The sequence below is a fragment of the Dioscorea cayenensis genome, chromosome 18 (genome assembly GCF_009730915.1).
Source record: "Dioscorea cayenensis subsp. rotundata cultivar TDr96_F1 chromosome 18, TDr96_F1_v2_PseudoChromosome.rev07_lg8_w22 25.fasta, whole genome shotgun sequence".
Classification (NCBI taxonomy): Eukaryota; Viridiplantae; Streptophyta; class Magnoliopsida; order Dioscoreales; family Dioscoreaceae; genus Dioscorea; species Dioscorea cayenensis.
The window spans coordinates 20,757,060-20,780,666 of NC_052488.1; the positions used below are offsets into that span (position 1 = coordinate 20,757,060).

A 23,607-nucleotide genomic window follows, 5' to 3' on the forward strand; every position below is an offset into this window, starting at 1 on the left:
ACCCAAATTTAAAATGAAACAATGATATTTAAACATAAACATAGTTGTATAAGTTAATTATTGATTAATTATCCCAGTTTTTGCTTAAAACTTATGTTTTTTCTCAACTATTATTGTCATGTCCTTGTTTCCGTTTAAAATTATACAGTTTTTTGTTTAAGCTTAAATGTTTCCGTTTAAATTTATCAAGTCTCTGTTTAAAATGTTATGTCTCTGTTTAAATATATCCAGTTTCAGTTTAAACAGAAATGATTTTAGTAGGTATTCGGATTCTACGAGCGTATCCGTCCCAGCCCTCAAGGCCACTGACGATTTAGTAGGCCTTCCTTACTCGTTAGATCATTTTGAAGTTTTGTCGTTGCATCGCCGGACAGCGTTTTTGAAGGCATGTCGTTTAAAAACTCGTTTCACTACTGCGAGTGCGGGCACAATCGTGAATCTTGCAAAAAGAACTATCGCCAACTAAGTCATAAATGATAACTTATATTAGTTCACATATGTTTCTGCCACAAACTATCGCATATTATTATGCGTTTTCGCTCGTTATTTATGAAAAATCGTTTTCATAAACAAACGCATAATTTAAAAAAGAAAAGATGAAAATTTAAATAGAAGCGTCAGTAGTTAAAGCGAAACATTGATATTTTAAACATAAACTTTGAAAACTTAAATAGAACAATCGATAGTTAAACGAGAAATAACAATATTTACATTCAAAAATTAAAGCACGGCCGTCCCTGGACAAATGTGGATCGAGTCGGACATCACAATGAAATTGTAAAACAATCAAAAATCTCCTTTCACACAATATTATTGCTTTTCGATTATGTACACAAAGCGAAAATGAAAAACAATCAAAAACTCTTGCGAAAAATCTTCCTACAAACTACAAGATCGTCGATAATCACACCATGAAAGCAGAAAAATTCTCTTTCTAATAGAATACTTTAGAAATCAAACTAAAAAGAAAGCTACGGAATATCGAAACAAAAGGAAAGCTGCACGACATCTTCGATGGCATCCACCTCGTGTCAGATACTGTGGGCGCAAACTAATGAAATGTCAAAGAGTTGAGTGGGAGTTCTTCTCGAGGCGGTGGTCAATCCTACGAGAAGATGTCCGGTAATGTGACAACTTTGAAAAAGGGAAAAAGTTGAAGAGATGAAGAGATGAAAAGAAAAAACAGAAACCGCATAATGGTGTTCTTGGGGGATTAACCAAGAGCGGATTCTCTTAAAGAGAAAAATTATTGCGAGCAAAAGGCGTTATGGTCAAATCACGTCTCACTTGTCACAACTTCCATGCAAGGGATAATTTCGTCCAAAAATTTAAAACTAACTCCATTAAATGTTTGAGGGTTTCAAATTCATTAGTATTTAGAAAGGAGGGTTTTAGTGATTCCCAAATTAATGAGGGTGTTTTTGGAAATATTAGAAACTTAGAGTTATTTTGGCAATTTTCACTTAAAAATATCTAGTTTTAATATTTTCAGCTCTCAAATTATTATGCATATCTACAAAACAACTAAAAATTTGTTTTTGCATACTAAAATTAATAAAAGTATTAATATTATAAAAAATTAAGTGATACATTTCAAAATTAAATTTAATAGAACTAAAAAATTATGAAAAAGTCATATGCTATAGCCTCAAATTATTGTGTGTATCCACAAAACAACTCAAATATTGTTTTTAATTTGCACACTCAAATTAATAAAAAATATTAATATTATAAAAAAGCAAGTTATACATCTAAAATTAAATTTAACTTATGAAAGAGTTATAAAAAAAATCATGTCTTCTCTTTTTGTAAAATTATGAAAAACTCATGTACTATAGTCTTTAATAAAATCCTAGTTATGATCTTTTGGGCTCTCAATTTATTTTTGTATGTCCACAAAACTAAAAGTAGGTTAAACATCTTAAAATTAAATTTAACTGTGCTAAAAATTATGAAAAAAAATCATGTTTTCTCTTCTTGTAAGATTATGAAAAAAAGCTATACTATACCCTTTAGAAATCTATATAATTTTAATCTTTTTTCGCTCTAAAATGATTATGTAAATTCACAAAACAACAAAAACTCTGTTTTCACACATTAGAATTAATAAAAACATAAATATTATAAACTGTACTAAAGAATTATATATATATAAAATCATGTCTTCAAAAATATAAATAAATAAAATTATGAAAAAGTCATGTACTATAGCCTTTAAAAATGTGTAGTTTTGATTTTTTGGGATCTCAATTTATTATATAAATCCATAAATTAACTAAAAAAAAAAGGCAAGTTATACATCTTAAAATTAAACCTAGTTGTACTAAAAATTACAAATCATATTTTTCTTCTTGTAAAAATCATGAAAAAGTCGTGTACTATAACCTTTAGAAATATCTAGTTTTAATCTTTTCAGCTCTCAAATTATTATGCATATCTATAAAACAACTAAAAATTTGTTTTTGCATACTAAAATTAATAAAAGTATTAATACTATAAAAAATTAAGTGATACATTTCAAAATTAAATTTAATAGAACTAGAAAAATTATGAAAAAGTCATCATATTCACATCTTGTAAAATTATGAAAAAATATCATGTAGCCTTTAAAAATCTCTAGTTTTGATCTTTTGGGCTCTCACGGCCCTGATTTCATTTACCCGTTGACAGCCCATCAAGGCCCATTATGTTATCGGATTCAACCTCACAAAACCCGATAACTCAGCCTTATAGGATTCGGAGTATTATTCTTATATTTCTCAACTAATAACCGTATGTCACGTGACTACCTACCGACCTACGCTCCCGCGGAAGTTCCCACTAGGTACTGTGTTTTTTGATTTTTGAATCAAGTTAATGTTGGCTAGGAGGCGTGGAGCTATATTAGCCGTTGGATCTGAGTGCTTTTTTAGACATCGTTTTACAGAAACACCCTCGACTTCTGCCTAAATTATCTAAAACCCCCTAAATTGAAATCCCTCTCTAATTTGTCTCCTATTCCTCCCCAAATCCCTAATTTCCCATTCTCGCTCGTTTCGAAACCCTAGAACCCCACCATCTCTTGCTTTTCGGTCTCGATCCCGATCCGCTCCCTCTTCTCTCGATCGCTCCCGCTGTTAGGGTTTGCAGGTATTCGTTAATCGAAACTCTTGTTGTTCTAGTTTCATTTGTGCTGTTATTTTGCCCTTCTTTTTTTCCTAAATTATGGGATGCTTTCGATTCTCCGTTGATTTAGGGTTTCTTTATTATCTAGATTATGCCATCGAGATGATTTGATTGTAGCAGAGAGCGTGGTTGATTTCTACTGTTTGTTATCTTCATGCATTGATTCCTGTCTTGCATTTTAATGTTGTGGGTTTTGATTGATGCGGAGTTGGTGTGTACTGGTAATTAGTTGTAGTGTAATTTCTTTCTTTCTCATATTTTTGAGGTTTGTTAGGAAGATTAGGGAGTGAAATTTAGTCGTGTTGTTAAGGAGGTGGTGTTGGTTGAATCAGTTGATCATGATATTTTGGTTGAGGTGCTTTCGCGTGGTTCATTTTTGGTATGCCTGTGCCTCTGTTAAGTAAGTATCATACTTGTTGTTGAAGAAATAGGAATCATTGATCAATAGGACAGGCAGCACAATGAGTGGGTATCTTTGTGAGTTGCTGGACTATATTATGCATTGTTGGAGAATCATTTCTTTCATGAGCTCAGGGCGAAGGAAATTTCAGAAGGAACTATAAATCAATTCATCCAATCCATGTAAAGTAACATATGACTGAGATAATAAGATAAACCCTACCAAGGATGCAGGGAATGACATTCTCCAGTTTCACCAGATCTTAGTGTTCAGTGGTATTGATAATAGACTCATGATGGGAAAAAACAGAAGCTTTTCTGTAGTTTTGTGGAAAAATCACATAGAAAGAAGAGACTATTAGATAGAAAATATACCTGATGGAATTATTGAAGTCATTTTGCTTATTTGTTCTGTGGAGATAGTAGGTGTATTTATAATGATTCAAGTGTTGAAATCCTATTTCGATTTCTAGTCATTATAAGCATATATAAATTTATAGTAGCTTATTTGTTTTGTGGAGATAATTATATAGGCTACGCTGGGCTTTTCTTTTTTCATTTTTTTTTCCTTTATTTTTTTGGGCGGAGGATTAAGTTTGGTATCCTATTAGGCTATTTCTATCTTCAGTTACTATAAACATATGCATGATTCACATGAAATCCTTACTTGAACAAATTTCCAAGTAAAATGTAACTGGGGCTATGCTATGCTTATTTAATCCTTTGGGACTTTGAGACTTTGAGCATGTTCTCCCTTGATAATGTCTTGCTTTGTGGCTTTATGGTTTTGTAGCTGTGAAGTGTGTTCAGAAGAATCAACTATAGGAATTACCTGTTTATTGTTTTTCTTACATTGGATTCATTGGTGTTTATGGTCTTGGCATGATTTCAACAATATTGAGATGCCCCTATGATTTCTGTTATTATTTTTGGATTTGTACTTGATTTTAAATGCTTTGTCCATGACTAAAGCTCCAGCCGCTGTTGTCTACTTTGTGAGGTGGTGGACTATGTTGGTTCTTATTGTGTAATTCCTCAAGCTTGATTGAATCTGATAATATCATTTACTAACTTGGAAATGAATTTCAATGGGTTATATTTGTTGGTATCTAGAATTAAAAATGAACCCCCAACAAGGTTCACAGTCCAGATCTTCTAGCAATGGATATGGACGTCGGAGAGTTGATCGAGAAATGGGGCCCAGAATAGAGAGTAAGATACATTCTGGGAAGCCAATTTTGAGCAATTCTCATTCGGGTAAATAAGTAAATTGTTTATTGTTGTTCTATGTTCTGTTATTCATGGCACTGCTATGATTCAGGTCTTGCTAATGGAGGCGAAGGAGGAGGGGCTATCAGCTCATCATGTGATCGATTAATATATGTTATGGCATGTCTCATTGGTCAGCCTGTTGAAGTCCATGTCAGAAATGGTTCTGTGATATCTGGAATTTTTCATGCATCTAATGCTGCAAAAGATTTTGGTACGTGTTATCTGGGATGGTTTTTTTTTTTTTTATTTTTTTTATTTTTGTATTAGCCAAGCCTTATGATGTAACTTATTGCCTAACTTCCTCTTTTTTCAGTGAAAATGCATCTGAATCTGCTATATTTAATGTATATATAGTCTCACCTTTCTCCTTTTCCTTATGCTTGACTACTTGTATTTGCAGGAATTGTTTTGAAAATGGCTAGAGTCACCAAGGATGGTTCAATGAAAGGGCAGAAGCCCGCTCCCATTTTTGTTAAAAAGCCAGAGACTATGATTATACCTGCAAGAGAACTTGTACAAGTTCTAGCAAAGGTTTAGGCCCTTTATTTTTATGGTGGTCGTATTAATTGTCTCTCTCTTTTCTTTTGGATCTAGTTGTTCATATATTAAATTTTATTTTATTTTTGTGAAGTTGCTTGTTTGAAACAAGTTGTTCATCACATTTATATTTTTTAATCCATGCCATGAATATTTATACTTTGCTTTTTTATGCTTGGTTGATGAGTAGGTGATTACTTAGTGAATGCTACTTATCTTTACAAGTTTTTAATAATTCTCAGGATGTACCTCTAAATAATGATGAGCTCACAAATGGGCATGCTCGTGATAGGCGTCAAGATCTCTTGATAGACTCTTCCATTTCCCAATCTCAGCATGTGGAATTAGAGAGAGAGCTAAAGCCCTGGACTCCTGATAAAGATGTCCCAGAATGTCCTGAATTGGAGAACATATTCGATGGATCTTGGAATAGGTTGGTTTCCTTATTGACTCAGAGGAGTAATATCCTTGTCCTTGCTAAGTAATGAAACTCACTTTCCATTATCAACTTCTAAAATCCCAATTCAGTCAGTTCCTTTTCCATGTCTTCTTTACTAGAATGCTTGTTTACTAACTCTTTTCTTGTTGTAGCCATTCTTTTTCCCAATCTTAACTTCTTTATCAGCAATTCTCAATTTTATTCAGTTTCTTATTTTTCTTCTGTTTATTGCTATTTTTCTGTGAAGACCTCATTTTCGTAAATGCATTTCTTATAATTTTATTCGCTATCTTTTAATGGGGATATTGCATTTAATTGGACTATTACTATTACTTTTTGAGATTTACATGTTACTGAGCTAGCTTTTAAACAATGCAATTTCAAGCAAGGATTCCTTGAACTGTCTGACATTTGATGTTACACCTTTCTTTTGAAGTTTACTAATGCTTGGTCCAATATTATTTTACAAAATTTCTAATACATGGCATAAACCTTTTACTTAGGAATTGGGATCAGTTTCAAACAAATGAGGCTTTGTTTGGAGTGAAGAGCACCTTTAATGAGGAGTTGTACACAACAAAACTTGAAAGAGGTCCTCAAATGAGAGAACGTGAAAGGGAAGCAACAAGATTAGCAAGAGAAATACTGGAAGAGGACACCAAAGATCTTCACTTAGCTGAGGTAACACCTCCATGGCACCAGTGATTATTTTGTGCGAATGATTTTTTTTTAAAGATATGCTGGGTAAAATCAAATCCATTCATCAGGAAAGAGGCATCCATTTCCACAGTGATTTTGATGTTGATGAGGAAATGAGATTTTCAGCTGTACAAAGGGATGGTGACAGCAAGGAAAATGAGAATTTGGTGCTGGACACCTACAATTCTGAACAATACAGAGCCACCTTCAATTCCACTACAGTTCAATCTAATTCTGATATTTCAAGAAAAAAACCAAATAACCAAGGTCGAACTTCATCCAGTTCATCTTCACTGGTATGGCATTTACTCTCTCTCTCTCTCTCTCTCTCTCTGTAGTTGAACTCTGTTACCAATTATGGCATGTAAACTTCATATTTAAAAAGTGTATTCTGACTATCAGTACATTTGAATCTGTAACTTTCGGGATATCAAGCCCTTTGGCAGGCCATCAAATATAAGCTTGTTCATAGTTTACCTATCAGGAAGACTAGAGCAGGATTTTTCTTTCTTTCTTTTGTTTTCTTTTTCTTTTTTCTTTTTGAACTACATGATTATGCTCTTCTTTTTCTTTGGAACAGTTTTTCAATGAACTTTAGCATGACATGTGGCTTATTTTTATTGGTAGTTGCAATACTTAAACTATACCATTAGCTTAGGTAAAATACCTACATTCATATTGATCTGTGACAGTTGTACATGCTTATCTTAAATCATTTCAAGCTCTCGGCATTCTTGATTTGTGCAGGATGAAGTACCATGCTCTCAAGGCTCTGCTGATCTGGATATGAATCTTTCTGATTCTTCCGATCATCTTACTCAGCCATCTCATGATGGTATTGCAAAGCGTTCCCCCTGCATAGGTGATGACGACAGGTATTTTCTATACCTGCTTCTTTTGGTTGGGGAATGAAAATATACTTTTATGGAAGACATTTATAATGAATGGAAACTTGCTTTAACAAAGTTATAATTAATTCTTGGATTTGACATCCAAATCAAATGTTAGGCTGGATGAGGTACAGATCAAAGATCAGGATGAAAAGAAGACTTCTTTGGACAACTTTATAAGGGGAGCTGTAAGTTAATTGCTCAACGGACTTCTTTGTCCGGAGAATCTTTCCTTCCTTAGTTATCATGTCTCTGATATTTATTTTATTGTGTTGATAGCCATCTGAGGAGGGTTCACATACGCTGAAATCTGACGGTCAGTGACTATCAATTTCTTCATGTTATTATTCTTTTTTCTTGGCTGTATATTCTGTGATAGATTTTCTTCTGATGAAGTAATATGTATGAAACATATCTTTTTTTCAATTGAACTGTTTCTTAAAGTCTAAGAGACTTCAAAAGTAGAACAATTACAAGGCAATCAAATAATTAAAATGCTTGATCATTTAACAATTAAGTCTTGGAAGTTCAGTTGTAGTTCATAGCTTGTTGATTTTGGCCAGCTTATGTCCAGGGGTAATATACTGATATTAGAAGGATGAGTGTAATGAAACCAACATTTAAAATGCAGGGAATTGTAAAAAAGTTGTGTATATGATGTACTTTAAGCATACATAACAATGTAAGATTCGATGTCCCATACTGGCTTTGTAATTATATAGTACCAGGATTTCTCTGATTTTGTAATTGAAAGATGTTCAAATATATAATGAGACACTGTAGGAGTACATTCTTTGAACATGGTGTTGCAAATTTTGAGAGTTTTGCCAGACAACTTATGATAGCCTTCTGTTCTTTTTAAACTGTAATATGTCTTAAGGTAATCACATTCTTGTCTTCGTAGTTGCCCGTTATTCTGTCAGGTTTCCAATTGGGGGGTTGTTGCTACAGCCTTTTTTTTTTTAAATCCATTAATCCTGTAATTAACTATACGAGATCATTATTTGGTTCATAAAAGTCGTTCTTAGTATGTTGTAAACACTTTTACCTGTGCAGAGGGACAACCACCAAGCAATGTGAAGGGTTTGTCTCCTAGTGCGGCTGCATTTGCCCCTCCTGTCCAAGAGACTAAGCACAGGCCTAGTGAACCTTCAGAGCTTGCAGTAACAGGAAAAATGTCCACATCTACTGAACCTTCGGATCTTTCTCTACGGCCTTGTAGTTCTGCATCATCCGCTTCTGAGCGTCTTGGTGCCGGATCAGTTTCTACATGTCCAGGCTTGTCACCAAGCTCTTCCATGGGATCATTATCTTCAGAAAAATCAACCCTAAATCCTCATGCTAAGGTGCATTTTTTATTTGATATGGCCGAGTCCCTCTGTTTTATTCACTTCCAATATGACTATTTGTTTGAAAGACTATTTTTGTTGTTTAATCCTGAAATCTTCTTGTATTTATATGATCCAGGAGTTCAAGCTAAATCCAAACGCTAAGAGTTTCACTCCATCGTCCTTGAGGCCACAGGCATCAGCTTCAGAGACCTCTTGCTATTATGCTAGCAACATGCCTGCTGTTCCCATGCACAGTTTGCCTATGGGCATAGGGGTGAGGTCTCTAATTCATTAATAGTTCTTGTTTTGGCATTTCCCCATCTTTTTTAGCTTATCTAGACATTTATTAACTAAATGTTGGTTGCCCACTGCTTTGTGAAGTGCTGTTTGATTTTTTTTTTTGGAAAATGATATAAATTGTCTTCACTAAGAACCAACCCGTTTCTCCATCCAGTCCCGGAGCAAATCTATCAATGTGTAGAAATAATCTCAGAATCATGTTGGTCCTTGCTACCGGTTGAACTTCTTCTAGCATGTTTCTTGTTTTCACCTCCATTTTCTATGGTTAGCTCTGATGAGGGAGTCAAGATCTAATTTGCCTTTATCCTAGTTCTAACAAATGATTAAGATACAAAACGAGTGAATATTATGATCAATATGGGAAACGTGTCAGCAAACGCTGTAGTGTAACTAAAAGGGAAGTGGAAAGGCATCCTATCTCTTCCCTCAGCTGACCATCCATTTGCTCGGGTTCTATACCTTTCCTCAGTTTTGACTTTAGGATTATAAGTCACATTTTACTCGAACTTGTGCCTATCTTATTCCTCATTTGAAACTCCCACTCATGTGACTTTTCTTTTGCTCACATGTAAAGAACATGCTTTGATATGGCAAACAATTGCAGATTGGATCATTTGGTGGGCCTCCGACAGTTATTTACAATCCACAGGCTGCACAAGGGCAACCACCCCAGGCATATATTCATCCTAATGGACCTCTGGTATGTTTACCTGATTTTCTTTCTGGAACCAGTTGTAGATCATGTTTATGTATTGCCAATGTTAAGGTTCATGATCTGGGCAAGTGATGTGCTCCAATTGCTTAGATAGATAAATTAACTCCATTTTTTGCAGTTTGCACAGCAGATGATGCTGGGGCAGCCTCGACCGGTTGTTTACATGCCAGGTTATCCACCTGTAAGTAAAATTTTAAACATGCTAGTTTGGACAATTGGCATTGTTTCTTCAGCCTGTAGTGAAATCAACCCATTGTTTTTTAATATTTTTGATTTTTCAGGATACGACACCGTATAAAGGAAGAAACTTCTAGTCAAACATACAGAATGTGACAAAAACTCTATTTGATGAGTTGCTTACAGGGACACCATTCTTCCTGTGCTCATGAGTGCTATACACTGGGACATGACTGTTAAAGCATGGGATGAAGGTGCGCTGAATTATGTGACGGTGGATTTAATAAGATCGGAAGGAAACTGCCTGCCAACCTTAATCAATCTGATTTATCCAGGGCAATTGTAAATTCATTAAATTCAACTCAAATGTTTTTATGCCCTGACATTAGAATTCAGCTTGAAATTAGAGACGTGTGCGGTATCGTTATATGTTGAAAGTTTGTGGTTATAATGTTCTCTTTCACAGGGTTGAATGGAGAGCCTCTTTGGCTCAAGATTTACAGGGTCTTTCTTCTTCTGATGACCTTGTGCTGCTCAATGATGAGTACAGAACAGGGTTTTGTTTTCTTGGTCTGAGTAGTCCGGACTGAACTTAGAAATTTTTATTTTTTAAATAAAGCTCTTAACAAGAACAATGGTGATATATGCTAGAAAAAGATATAATATCCGAATTAATTTTTTTATTTTTTTCTCTTCTTTTTTTATCTCTTTAATTCATTTTCAAGAGTTGAAAGAACTAAGTGAGTCATTTTTTAAAAATAAGAAAAATTAACCAAAAACATTTTTAAATAAAGAAACAAAAAAAGAGAAAAATAAAATGACTAATTCTGTATTATTATACCGTTAGAAAGAAGTTATGTTCTGCATCATGCTTTGAAAAGATCATTAAGGTTTTATACCACAATAATAAATAATATAATGACTTAGAAAATTCTTAAAAAATTCATTGTACCATTTTTATCCTATCTCTTTCTTTACTCAAGAAAATTCTCCAAAAATACCAAAATTTTTTTTTTTTTTAAAAAAAGAGAAAATAGCAAATTAAGAGACAATAATTTTAAGAACTGATAGCAATCACATCAAGAAGTCCGTTTATAATAAAAATCCAAACCGTCCAAACATAACCAAAAGATGGGAGTCCAAAACGGAATCATAAAAAGCATTCCCTCCCTCCCTCCCTCCCTCCCTCCCCCCACAAATAAGTAATAAGGCTAAAGACCACTGCAATATCCAGCCCAGAATCCAATTCCACCAGTCAAATCTCATATCTAACAAAGAAGAAATATATATATCAATCAGTGTTGTAGATGGTTCTTGTCTGCCTAATGGATTAGCATATTGACACATCTCTCGCATAAAAAGCAAGTAGTAGATCCTCGAAAATCAAAATTCACTTGCAAAACTTCAACATCACAGTATAAATGAGAGCCAAACTTTCAACAAGAATTACCAATCAATGAGAAATTAAGTAACATCAATTCAGAGAAACTTCAAAAGAGCTAGTCATTGTCAAGCGTCCCACCACACATACCAAACACTCCAATCCGGACTCTCTATATATAGATATATATATCTGTTGTCTTAATGAGACATGAAATAAATATATCATTAGTGCATATTCCACTAATATCAAAGCATCCACTTTATCCAAAAGGTGGAGCCCCTGTCCTTACTCTTCTCAAACCATGATAATCAAAGCTATATAGCTTCTTGTCCTTATCTATTATGAGAATCTCGCAATGTTGGTTTATGATCAGCATGACAAAAGCATGCTGGAGAAGTAAGCATGGCTGAATAGTCATAGACAAATGCTATTTTGTTCTTGTGTCTATTTAATTCTTCATTTCAAAAATCATGTGCATTGTACCTACATTACGTGCCTCCTTACTTACCGTAGAACTGATAAGAAGACCAAATTGGTATTATATGTATATAGATATAACATGGCAGACATAGTTTACATGGCCCATCCGCAGTTACTATTTGTTCGCGGATATAAGAGCATTATGTTGTCACAATCCGGGAATGTGGACCGGAAAAAAGAGCTGAAGATAAATAAACAAATAAGATATCCAGAGAAATAAAGGGCAAATATCAAAAGAAATTAAACAGTGACAAGAGATAAACCAACAGTGGCATGAACTATGTTGCTCATGAGAAAAAAATAGTCAACTATTCATCCTATTCTTTCATGAAACCAAGAGGTCTGAAACATAAAATCTAAAACATCTAAGGACACTGAAGAAATTCTTTTGATAGAAAAAGAGGGCTGCTATCTTAAAGGAAAAAAAAGACAATAAGAACAGTAAAAGAACTATTTCATAAATCAAAAGCGCACTCATATCATTATTAAGCACAGTTCCAAACAAGGTCCTACAACTGAAAGATACAATAGTAAGATGGAAAACATAACAAGGAACATTTACAACCCTAATAGAAAAGGCTGACTAGTTGTATTTGTGGGGCTAAAACCCAATTTCGAAATGAAAACAAAACAATCCCTTTAGAAATTGGTCAAAGAGTTCATAAGAACTCCACATCAAACTCCTCCAAAGTTGCAATAATTATTATCTTCAGAAAATGAATTTCATTTGCTTGGACGCTTTGCACTAGGCATAGCATTACAATAAAAAAATTCATGCTACACTTGATGTTTCACTTCCAACCCAACTGAGAAAAACTTAATAACAATCATTAAAGTTTGAAACCTAAATGTAAAAGATTATGAACAATAAAACCAATCAATCAAGACATAAAACTTAAATTCATAAACAACAAACAAATTCAATTTCAAAGGGAATAAATCCAAAATATATACAAGTCAAGGAACCACATTGCTTGTTCTAATGTTCTAATTCACATCAATGTCTCCTACCCATGAAATTTCTACTTATCACTAGAGCAAGTGGTTCTTTAGCCAAACTGAGGCATTGGCGACAGGCGAACACAGATTAGATTTTGATCTGGTTATACAAGTTGGAGCAACACCATCTTCACAGGAAAAAGAAGTGCAATGCATGCTCCAGAGGGACAAACTCTTCCTCATTCCAGCCAACAAGTTACACAGAAAACTAAAAACACATGCATAAAACATACTAACAATAGCAGCAGCAACAGTAAAAGAAGAACAAGGATTATGAAACACAAGGCTCACATTGTTGACATTCATACCTCAAACAGAGGTGCTGTCCTGGTTCTTGGCCGAGAGACGCTTCAAGAACTCATAGGTGGTAATCATTGTGGTTGCAGACATTGACATTGATGCCCAGCGGGGTCCGAGTCCACGATAACAAGCACCCCAACCCCCTTCTTTTAATAAATTTCTCATGGTCCTGCCAATGGTTATAGCTGAAGATCTCTTATTGCTACTCCTTCCTCCACTGCTATCATCATCCATCACCTGCATTCTCGTTTTTATTGTGTCCAGAGGCATTGTTACCAAGCATGACGCACCGCCCGCCATTGCTGCACTAACACCTTGCACAACTGCCACCATCTTGTAGTCTGGCCGGAGCCCAGCAGTACCCCCTTCCTCCGGTGAGCTGTCACAGTCACCTCGCCGGCATAAATAATATCCAATGCCTCCCCATATAATCCTCTGAGACACCGAATATGAAGCCCACCAGACTGCATTGGAAGGGGCGTACGTCAAGATTGACATCCCAAAGCCTCGGTATAGACCACGAAGTCCATCCGATCTCAAGATCTTCCAGAATGCATCTATACCACCAAGGTACTTCGTCGGGCTAGGGTTTTGTGAACCCTGTACCATGAGACGTTGGCTGATTACGTCAATTGGCGTCCACACGATTTGCGAGGCCATGGCTGCACTGAGACCCGCTGCAGCGCTAGCGGCCGCAGCTGCTGCCGGCTCAGCGACACCAAGGCGGGATGCTGCAGCACCAACAGCACTCTTTGTGACCTCGAGCGCAGTCATGTAAAGAGCACGAGCAGGGATGGTCCCTGTGAGGGATGTAGCAAAACCGCGGTAAAATCCACGTGGGCCATCATGGTGGAGGATCGCCATGGCGGCGTGTCGGCAGGAGAGCGGCTGAGAAGAGCACTGCAGCCGGGTCTTGAGAACGACCGCGGGGTACAAAACGAAAGAGACACCAGAGAAAAGGGCGGCTCCTAAAACAAAGAATCGCCACTTGTCAAGCATCTCCCAATCGATCTCTGCAGGAAGCTGGATCTCCGCCGATGCCGCCGGCGGTGATTCCTCCTCGACTTCCCCCACCGCCGTGAGGTTCATCTCCTCCCGATCTCGCCTCCCACCTATCTCTACGACCTCTCCTTCATCTAAACCCTAACCCTAACCCTAACCCTAATCCTCTATACACTACTATTATTCACAACACGGGATAGAGATATTCACGGATTAAGGAAGAGGTGAGGGGTTTCTCGAGAGGAATACCTTACGGCGATGTGTTTACCTGCGGGGGACGACGGCGTCATATCGGCCGTCGGCTAGTGATCGAAGGGTCCAGATCGTGGACCCAGGGGTCTAGGCTAGGGTTTACGACAACGGAGCCGGGAGAGAGAATGGGGAACGTTGCTTTTCTTTTGCGGATGGATAGAATCATATAAGTCGTCTATTTAATGAAATTAGAGATAGTAGAGGGGGTTTTCCGCATATATATATACACACACACAGACAAACACTGGAAAAATGGATTAGGGTGAACTGGGTAAGGGCAGGTGCCCATATTGGGTAGGGCAGTGCCCCGTAAGCGGTGGACGAGTCTTTAAACTGAAAGTATCTTTAAATGGATGGATGAGATCTTCTTGGTTTTGAGTGCATTCCAGTATCTCGAGGCAGGTTGACGGTGGAGGTATCAAGGATAGATTAGCATTGGGAGTTTAGTTACCGGCATGATGACGTGTGTGGCCTATCGGTTGCAGCTGCGTGTCCTGTAGCGTACCGTACGGTTACTGACCTCCACGTGGCGGTATAAGTGAGGGGTATCATTGTCATTGCAGAGGGACGAGCGTGCAGAGATTGCACGCAAGGCTATAAAGAACGGTGAAGACGATGTTTGCTGTTTCACGAAACAGCGAACCGGGAAAAGATAAAGACACGTGGAGGTGCATGATTGGTTTGCGTTTGGAGATCGGAATAGATACAATGGGCCAAAAGCCCACGGATCCGAAAGATGCGGCTACGAAGCCCACAGGAAATCCCGGTGAAAACGGGGATCCCATGGGTTCAGTTAAAGGGAATCAAAGCAAAGCAATCTGGGGATCCATAGAGACATGGTTTTCCCAGTGAATCAGTGATGATGATGATGATAAGGATTTGGAGTTTGTTTCTCAAGTTCGGACCCAAACAATTGATGCTTTGTGGCTAATTCTGATATAACTGAACTTGTAAATATAAACACTGATATTATAATATATATACATTTAACTTTATGTTAGTGGAAAGTGCATGCTACCACTTACAAGTAGTTTATGGCTTTTTCATGTTCCAGTGCACTGAAAACTCTTGCGGGTTGCCAGACCTGGCAAAAATTCATAATTTAGAGCACAAGGTTATAGGATAATCAGTACAAAGAAAAAGAAATAAATATCACAGTTAACTACTAAGATAGAATTCTCCCACAACAGATGGCCGGGGAATTTCAACAATGTGCAACTTTGAGATCAGGAGCACAGCCAGATTCACTTTCTGTATATAATTTGATTCGAGCTTTGCATGGTTAGCAACTAGCTGAATTGACAACCAAAATTCACAGTGGAAATACCGTCCAAGAAGGTGAAAGCATGTCAGGAGGAACGAGCTCGCTTGTTGCTGCAAGAAGGGCATTTGTATTGCTTGATGTGCTCAGCTCTTGCAGGTGTTATTTTCACACACTTGCCATGAAACCATTTCTCGCAGGCATCACAGCAAATCCAGAACTCGTCAGATGCATAGTTTTCACCACATGCCCCGCAAAGAGCATCTCCATGCTCGTCTTCATCGTCCTCCTCCTGAAGACCTTCATCCTCTTCCTTCTGCACCATTATCTTTGAAGACTTGCTCTGAGATTCTGATCCTCGCTGCTTTAAAGTCAAATTTAAAAAGGTATAGAGATGTTAAACAATGTAATTTGTGAATAGTTGATTTTAAAAGTCCACACAATGGATACTTCATACAAAACTAGACGTTCCATCAAAATGAAAAGGAAAAAAACCAATTAAACAACAAGAAGAAAAAAAAAAGCAAAATAAATTGACCACTTGTAAGGCTATATGTTCATCAATCACACAAGTTTAACTATGATGCCATAGTACAAGTTGGGCAAATTACACTTAAACATGATGGATAGAACCACAATAATAAGATTGAAGGCATGAATATTAATACTAGGAGTGCAAGCCATTAACTTCACTATTCAAACATGGCAGTGTTTCTTCAATAATTATGACAATTTCTGTACATGCAAATAAGTTATCAAAACAATTAAACATTATGAAATAGTAGTACTTACTGGTTTGGAGTTTGATTTGTGTTTGTTATTGCTGTGATTGTTACCCTGTGGACTCACTTTGTCTTTACCATTGACAACCTCATATATGGTAGGCAGATCGTTTATCATACCAAAAAGGCGCTTTCTGCAACAAAAGAATAATTAATTTTACAGGAGAGACCATGATAGAATTTCATCAAATCCCAACAAGCACAAACAATTAACCACACAAGAATAGTAGAGAAAAATTTCAGCATGCTAGACTAATGAGGATCCAGGTAAGTGAATGAAAGAAACAATATCAACACGACAAGAAATAGAAAGTTCTTTGAAAATAGTTAAAATCAGATAATCATCTGAAAACTACACAAGGGCCTCAAGAAGAAATAGAGAACTCTTTTCGTCTGCCAGCTACAGCCCTGACTTAATACTTCCATCTCTCTAATTAATCTTCTCACTGCTATAGTTGTCTAAATAGTCTTTCAGGTTAGTGTTCTTTCTTAGAGTTGTCTTTCTTAACAGACCTGGCAAAAGAATCAACGAAGAACTAGAAGATGGCATGCATTTACTCTCAAGTTTCAAACTAAAAATTCCTGAACTGCATTCGTGAACCAAAAACAATAGTTTTAGAGGGTTTCATACAATACAATCTGACAGGGAGAGAAAAGAGAACTGAGTAGAAGCAATTGAGTGCAAGATTTTCCAATGGCAAAATTTATAATGAAAAGAAACATAAACAATTCAAACATTATTCACAATTGAAATATTTAGCTATTTATACAAGAATTGAGCAAGGAATGGCAATTTACTAGTCAAGAAAATATTTCAAAAAGAATTATTAAAAAGAGGCATATTCAAGAAACCACCAAAAAATAATCAAGCGTCTGCGAAGCCCAAATCTTTCAAATCAGCCTGAAAATGTCTGAAAATGTTAATTACCTTTCAGTTTTATCAAATCCAAATCTTGCACCAAAATAAAAGGCAACAGAAAGTAGCCATGCATCACTGTGCACAGCAACCAAAGACAACCAGTCCTTGTCTTGCATTCCATCTCTTGCAAAATTAATTCCCAAAGCAGGCTCAGGCAGCTCAGGAGGAACTTCTTCTGCAGGTAAAGTAACTTCCCACTGCTCATTAGGCAATCCATAAAGGCAAAGGTTTTCCTTATCTGCAAGATATGATATAATACTATATAAGAACAAAAATGGGTATTTTACAGTTGTGCATTATTAGCCAATACAAACTGAGATAATTGATTATGAACATTCCTTGGAAACAAATATCAGTCTATAAACAGATCTGATCTCTCTCAATTATTTGCCTAACTTCTTTTGCATGACAAACATTATTTGGATGTCATGAGCAGAGCCATAATCTGTACATTAAAATGCAGATCACAGCACTACGCAATGGTAGTCGTGACATAATAATTCATCACGTTGTAGTAGAAAGGATTGCAAGTAAATAGACCTGATACAAAGGTTATTTTCCCCAAATAGTGAAAACTAAGCTGCTCCAGGAACAGTGCAGTGCAGGGCTAATTCAGACATCCCACTGAAAAAAGCTGCCTCCCCAGAAAAAGGCTAGCATAAAGCTCAATATTCTAAACCATCATAACAAGCAAGAAATCTGAGAAAATAAAAAAGCAAACAAACAACTGATAGCACAAATAGAAGTGATTAAACAACACAACCAATAGTTGAACTGGATGATGAAATGGCAGCCTAAAATTCTAAGAAACTAGATTACGCTAAGTCTTCCATATTCCCCAACATCACTTAAAACAAAAATCACACCATATTTAAAAATCTCTGGAAGACAAGAAGCTAGAATCCCGATAAAAGTTAAATAAAAAACAATAAAAATAAATTAAATCTCTAAAAAACAAAGCAATAAACTAGTCAGCAGGAACAGCAAAACCATGTGCAGTGATAAGAGATACTCACATGATATCTTAAAAAGTCAAAAAAATGATTAGCAAAATAGGAACCTGTAATGGCAACAATCTTCCGACAAACCATCAACCTGTGGTCTGGAATATAAGTCACTTTGATTTAACAGTTCTTAACAGACCTCTTTGCCATTCTGAACACAGTCATAGGTAACATCAGCAATGCACAAGGGCAACAAGTTGGTTCAACATTCTCCATGATAATGCAAATTGGCAAATAACTAATCCTAACTGTATCTCAAGAGAACCTCTCACCCAAAAGCCAAAGTTGATAATAGATCCACACAATGCAAATATGCAAGAAACAATGAGATTGTGCTTGCCATCAAGAACACAAGAGCAAAAGAAAAAGCCACATTTTATCAATAAATCGATCTTACTTCTCTCACTACACAAATACAACACCAAAAATAAAATTTATAAAAATAGACTATACCCATCTAGATAGTACTTGTTTTCTATTCAAAAATAAAAACGATTCGCAACAAAAAAATTTAATTAAACCTATAAAAAAGATACCCTAAATCACACGAAACAACCCAAAGAAAAAGGAGCAAATTTTAGATCCATAAATCCGCACAAAGGGAGCTTTAAAAAAACACATTTTTTTAACAGAAACACATCCATGCAAGCAAGATCAAGTCCCAAAAAAAAATTAAAAAAAAAAGTGTTCAAAAATCCTCACCAGGGTCGCACTGCTGGAAGAACTCCTCAACATCTGCATAGATTTAACCCAAAAAATCTTAAAAAACCATAAAAACTCCAAAAAAAACACAACAAGAACCGCAATTCTCGAAACCCTAACAATCGAGCAGGGCGCACCGGTGGTGAGAGCCTTGATCATGCCGGCGCGGCGGCTCTTGAAGTCCCTAAACACCTCCTCCACCGTCCGCGGGTTGTACGCACCATCCATTGCGAATCGAAAGTGAAATCAATGGGAATTCGCGAATTCCGAGAGGCTAAGCCAAGGAATTAGGGATTTGAATGTGCGAGTTCGCAATTCAGGAAGCGGAATGTGTTTCAAAAAAATAGAAACAAATAAAAAAATTGAGAAAAAAAAAATCAATAAAATTCACTGCGGACTTGAAACGATTGGGAACTGTGTATTTAATTGGATTTGATTAAAGGGTGGGGTGTGATCACCGCCGTGTGATGTTACTCTCTGAAAGCAAATTGAAGATATATATAATATATATATATATATAAACATATTTGGATGGATAATAATGTTTAATAAATTAAATTTTCACAAATAAGCTTATCAGATCATGAGTAACCATTGTTTCATAACAATCTTTTAAATTAAATTATTAGAAGATTTTGTGTATACCTATTTGACATCAAAACAATTATAGCTGCTAATTTAACTAGGAATCTTTTTTAGTTGTATATCTTGAAAAGTTATTTAATTATATATATCCCTCAATAAAACTAAATACCATATATGCTTTTTTTGAAAAATTGAAATTGTTTGTGTATATTCTCCGCTAACCTACATACGTTATTATATTGTATTATAAAATATAAATTATATTAATATTGATTTTTGTAATGATACAATTAGAATTTTATTTTAAAGTTTTAAAGTACTTTAATAATGTTAATTTTTATTTACATGTAAATAACAAAAATAGCTTAAAATTTTGAGAAATATATATGTATATATATTGAGTTTAAGAAATTTTTTTTTATAATTTAACCTATAACAATTTATTTATATATATATATATAATCTATTTTAAGAAAATATGGCATTTGGTATTACTGAGAAATATAAAAGCGTAAGGATAAACCAAAAAAAAAAACTTTTTACATAAAAATTAGTAGAATTACTGTAAATCTCTTGTGTGCCTGTCAAATGATAAGGTTTAAATCTATAGAGAGTGATATTTGTTGTATTTTTTAATAAAAAAAATTACTGCAACCACCTCCACTTTAATTCAATACTATTAGAAGATTTTACAAAATATTTAGAATTTTTTAATTATGATGTACAATAGTGGTTTGTCTGTTTAGTCATTGATGAAGACGAGCCACCAAAACTTTCATGGAAGAAAACCAAAACAAAGAGGAAAAGTTTAACAAAGAACTAAAGATAAAAATTAAAAGATATAGCTCCAGATTAAGAACTAATACCATTCAAAGAATGACCCTCATCTCATTGCTTCACATTGCAACTACTGCCAAATGAATCATGAAATAACTGAAACTCTAACCTTATGATTGCTCAATAATTACTTAATAGAACCAGGATTTGAAGAACATCAATTTTGCAAAACACATACCATGCAATTCAAGAGGTTTCCAGTAAGAACCAGGTTCACATTTCATTACCAAGCAATAAGTAGTAAGTGAGTTCAGACAATATAAAACAAGTAGATACACTTCCCTTCACAGACAATTTATCAGCGTCTACTACAAGAGATTTTTCAAATGGAAGATCCTGACCTGAGCACTCTCTCAAGCTTCTCAGCCTTCACATAGTCCTTCTCGGTGAGAGGTCCGGCAGGGAAAGCAGTGATCTCGACAACCAAGTGCGGTGTAGGGAGCTCGTCAAAAAGAGCTCTCACATTGTTACAGCATACACTTTCTCCATGTGCACTTTCCCGCCTTATCTGACAACCCTACATGCATGGAAAAAAAAATGTTAAATTGACGATATAACAAACACAAATACCATTCCTCTTCTTGTGGTAAATGATCATATTCTATTTCCCTTTCCAAGTTTTATACGGTCGGAGAACAAGTGTTTCAAATAGAGTACTGTTTTCTTTTTCTGTTTCTCATTTCCATAACACATTCAATGGGACACATTTGCAATTTCTTTCGAGCAGAGTTGATGAACAAAACAAGTTTGACTTGGTTTACAAGCAAGCCATTCCCTTTAGATTTAAAACTGAACTAGTGCTACAATGTAACAAGCTTGCTCTAGTTTGGCTCACAATCATACGATGGTGGAATTCTTAAAAAAAAAAAAATGAAAGTCCAAAACATTAGAATTTTCATTTATGGTATGCAAGAGGCTTTTTCGATACCTTGTGGGAGGTAGCATCTACAAAATGGTCATCATCAGAGAGTAAGCCGGCAATGGATTTAAGCAGACGCCGGCCTTCAGCTTTTGAAGGTACTCTATAGCTCCGCTTAAGAGTACCCTTTGTTGTCGGATGCCACTTACTGACTAACTTTCTTCTATTTATTGCTTCTTTATCATCTGGTGAACATGCATCACAAGAAAACTGATTACTGCAGCATACAGAACAGTAAGAGTAAGTAAAAAGTACATGATATATGCATCGAGTTGGCTTTCATGGATCATGTCATTATAAGCAATATGAAGAGCAAAACAGAATTTGAAAGACACCATATCAGCCTATCAGCCTTCAATTAAGGCTTCTGTCACAAACTACAACAAGGCATTCCATGACCTTCATTGTATATGAGTCATATGACCACTGATTCTGAGACATCACTCGCACATTCTACACTGACAGGTATACATTAAACTTAATGAAGAATTTTAATGTGATTTTTGGCAAGATATCGCTGTTCTTAAGTATCGCATCAAGTTCATAGCGCACAGTGATGCAGTGCCATCAGGTAAGGAATCACATGAGTTTGAACTTTGAACACGATCAATAATCGGTTGTCTATCTTAGCATTAGATTCAGGGCATGAAAATGATGCTTACAATCCAATAAAGATCATATCACCACCAAAGATATAGCAAATTTTAGTAAACAAGGATCTTTCCTGCAAGAGATTCTTCTGTTTCCTTGATTAAATAATAAAATTACCAACTTGAGGAAATAAGATATGATGAACAGCTGGGAGATGCAGGTGTAGGTCAAGGAGAAGCACAAGATCATAAGGATCTGATGCATCAAAAACCGTATATAATCCCCCAGCACCCCGAACAATGATGAGAATGGACAATCACCAACATCATAGTTACATTTCCCACACACTGAAGTATGAGAAACTGATAAACTAGAAGCACCTAGTCAACAATCAAGTTACACACCATAGCCAAAAAAACTCGTCAGCTGAAATCCCATTAAGCTCAGCTTCATTAGATAATCTAACAGCAATCAAAATTCTCTATACTTATTTCAACTACGATGAGGATTGATAGTGCCATACTCAGAACTCAATGCAAATCCTTGATAAATTCATAAAATATGACTTAAAAATTGAACTTTTTAGTTTTCATCATAGTCACTTAGTCACAAAAACCTGATTTCCCTTGCAATCCCTCAATCCACTTTGCAAATCCCAAATCTTCACCATTTCCTCCCAAATCTGCAGTAATACACCATCAAAGCATTAAAAAAAACACATTAGGACCATGGAAGAGGATCTGTACCAGAAGAGATGAAGGGGTTTGAAGGAGAGCCAGCAATCCCAGTCTTGATAAGGACATAGAAAACAATGAGCCTGCTCAACCATAGCACAGGGCTCTCAAGCATAGAAGCTACAGAAACAGTATTCACCTTGAGATTCCTGGAAAGCTTAGGGCTTTTGATTGAGGCAAGGCTGATGAAAGAGGGAATGAATAGGGTTTTGAGGAGGGGATGGTGCCTTCCATTACTGTGAGAAGATTGGAAGGATGGAAGTGGAGCAAAGTAGGGCTTTTGAACAAGAGAAAGGAGCATTGCTTTCTTAAGAGAGAGAGAGACAGAGAATGAAGTGTAGAGCTCCAAATTTATAAATGTTAATAATTAACAGAAGAAATAAAAATTAATAATTAAAAAAATATCAATTAATATGAGATAAAAATAAAAATTGTGTGTTTTTAAAATATGGAAAATTAGAGTTCATGAAAAAAAAAATATTAGACAAAAATTATTGAATGTATATATATATATTATTTTTCTACCAAAAAATTTGAGGTTTCAATTCACTTGCTTGTCCATGTATATATATATCTCACCTTATATAAGGCAAATGTGTGCTCCTGATTGTTAATTTTCTTGACCCAAAAAAAAAAAACTTTTATTTCAATTATATAGTGTGACTAATAAAAACACCCTTTTCAAAAAAAAATAAATAAATAAATAAAAACACAATTTTAATTTTGGAAATATTTTACTGGTTCACATCTGTTTGATTTGTTCAATGGTGTTTGGAGTTTTTGCTGACACTGAACTGTTGGAGACTTGGAAGAGGATCCAGATATTAATATCTAGTGGATAAGATAAGTGTGAGGGCCCACAAACCCTAGCCTACTTGCTCAAATAATTGCATGGAAAAACAATGACAGATTATTTGAAGCTAGTTATTTTC

General features: G+C 35.5%; 4 protein-coding genes across 7 annotated transcripts; 1 reads left to right on the top strand and 3 right to left on the bottom strand.

Annotated features, from left to right (window-relative positions):
* Window positions 1-2,981: 2,981 nt before the first annotated feature.
* On the top strand, window positions 2,982-10,431 carry LOC120282324 (polyadenylate-binding protein-interacting protein 3). 2 transcript variants are annotated; one of them, XM_039289120.1, is made up of 15 exons: window positions 2,982-3,129; window positions 4,678-4,821; window positions 4,886-5,047; window positions 5,237-5,367; window positions 5,616-5,806; window positions 6,316-6,493; window positions 6,580-6,807; window positions 7,259-7,386; window positions 7,520-7,589; window positions 7,681-7,717; window positions 8,458-8,747; window positions 8,869-9,006; window positions 9,637-9,732; window positions 9,866-9,928; window positions 10,029-10,431. In XM_039289120.1, the coding sequence occupies exons 2-15, from the start codon at window positions 4,686-4,688 to the stop codon at window positions 10,059-10,061; spliced, it is 1,881 nt and encodes a 626-aa protein (XP_039145054.1). In that variant the 5' UTR covers window positions 2,982-3,129; window positions 4,678-4,685; the 3' UTR covers window positions 10,062-10,431. The 2 variants fall into 2 exon arrangements, with proteins under 2 accessions (XP_039145054.1, XP_039145055.1); XM_039289121.1 differs by having other exon boundaries at window positions 4,678-4,776.
* A 2,261-nt stretch (window positions 10,432-12,692) lies between these two features.
* Window positions 12,693-14,535, bottom strand: LOC120282507 (solute carrier family 25 member 44). Its single transcript, XM_039289329.1, has one exon. It carries the CDS (start codon window positions 14,174-14,176, stop codon window positions 13,097-13,099), a length of 1,080 nt encoding a protein of 359 aa, XP_039145263.1. The 5' UTR covers window positions 14,177-14,535; the 3' UTR covers window positions 12,693-13,096.
* An 874-nt stretch (window positions 14,536-15,409) lies between these two features.
* LOC120282169 (PHD finger protein ALFIN-LIKE 5-like) lies at window positions 15,410-19,406 on the bottom strand. 2 transcript variants are annotated; one of them, XM_039288924.1, is made up of 5 exons: window positions 19,147-19,406; window positions 19,010-19,042; window positions 17,313-17,541; window positions 16,395-16,518; window positions 15,410-15,963 (listed from the first exon to the last, which is right to left on the bottom strand). In XM_039288924.1, exons 1-5 carry the CDS (start codon window positions 19,235-19,237, stop codon window positions 15,691-15,693), a joined length of 750 nt encoding a protein of 249 aa, XP_039144858.1. In that variant the 5' UTR covers window positions 19,238-19,406; the 3' UTR covers window positions 15,410-15,690. The 2 variants fall into 2 exon arrangements, with proteins under 2 accessions (XP_039144858.1, XP_039144857.1); XM_039288923.1 differs by having other exon boundaries at window positions 15,410-15,966.
* Window positions 19,407-20,606: 1,200 nt separating this feature from the next.
* On the bottom strand, window positions 20,607-23,012 carry LOC120281590. 2 transcript variants are annotated; one of them, XM_039288271.1, is made up of 4 exons: window positions 22,688-23,012; window positions 22,558-22,623; window positions 21,360-21,538; window positions 20,607-20,948 (listed from the first exon to the last, which is right to left on the bottom strand). In XM_039288271.1, exons 1-4 carry the CDS (start codon window positions 22,974-22,976, stop codon window positions 20,754-20,756), a joined length of 729 nt encoding a protein of 242 aa, XP_039144205.1. In that variant the 5' UTR covers window positions 22,977-23,012; the 3' UTR covers window positions 20,607-20,753. The 2 variants fall into 2 exon arrangements, with proteins under 2 accessions (XP_039144205.1, XP_039144206.1); XM_039288272.1 differs by having other exon boundaries at window positions 21,360-21,535; window positions 22,688-23,011.
* Window positions 23,013-23,607: the final 595 nt, after the last annotated feature.

Coding starts and splice junctions, on each gene's coding strand:
- LOC120282324 (XM_039289120.1), top strand. CDS start 4,686: ATGAACCCCCAACAAGGTTCACAGTCCAGATCTTCTAGCAATGGATAT. Junction 5,048..5,236: donor TAATGCTGCAAAAGATTTTG/GTACGTGTTATC, acceptor TTGTATTTGCAG/GAATTGTTTTGAAAATGGCT. Junction 8,748..8,868: donor CCCTAAATCCTCATGCTAAG/GTGCATTTTTTA, acceptor TATATGATCCAG/GAGTTCAAGCTAAATCCAAA.
- LOC120282507 (XM_039289329.1), bottom strand. CDS start 14,176: ATGAACCTCACGGCGGTGGGGGAAGTCGAGGAGGAATCACCGCCGGCG.
- LOC120282169 (XM_039288923.1), bottom strand. CDS start 19,237: ATGGATGGTGCGTACAACCCGCGGACGGTGGAGGAGGTGTTTAGGGAC. Junction 19,043..19,146: donor GATCAAGGCTCTCACCACCG/GTGCGCCCTGCT, acceptor AAATCTATGCAG/ATGTTGAGGAGTTCTTCCAG. Junction 17,542..19,009: donor CTTCCAGCAGTGCGACCCTG/GTGAGGATTTTT, acceptor CATATCTTGCAG/ATAAGGAAAACCTTTGCCTT.
- LOC120281590 (XM_039288271.1), bottom strand. CDS start 22,976: ATGCTCCTTTCTCTTGTTCAAAAGCCCTACTTTGCTCCACTTCCATCC. Junction 21,539..22,557: donor GGGATTGCAAGGGAAATCAG/GTTTTTGTGACT, acceptor ATGCATGTTCAC/CAGATGATAAAGAAGCAATA. Junction 20,949..21,359: donor TAGATGCTACCTCCCACAAG/GTATCGAAAAAG, acceptor CCATGCATGTAG/GGTTGTCAGATAAGGCGGGA.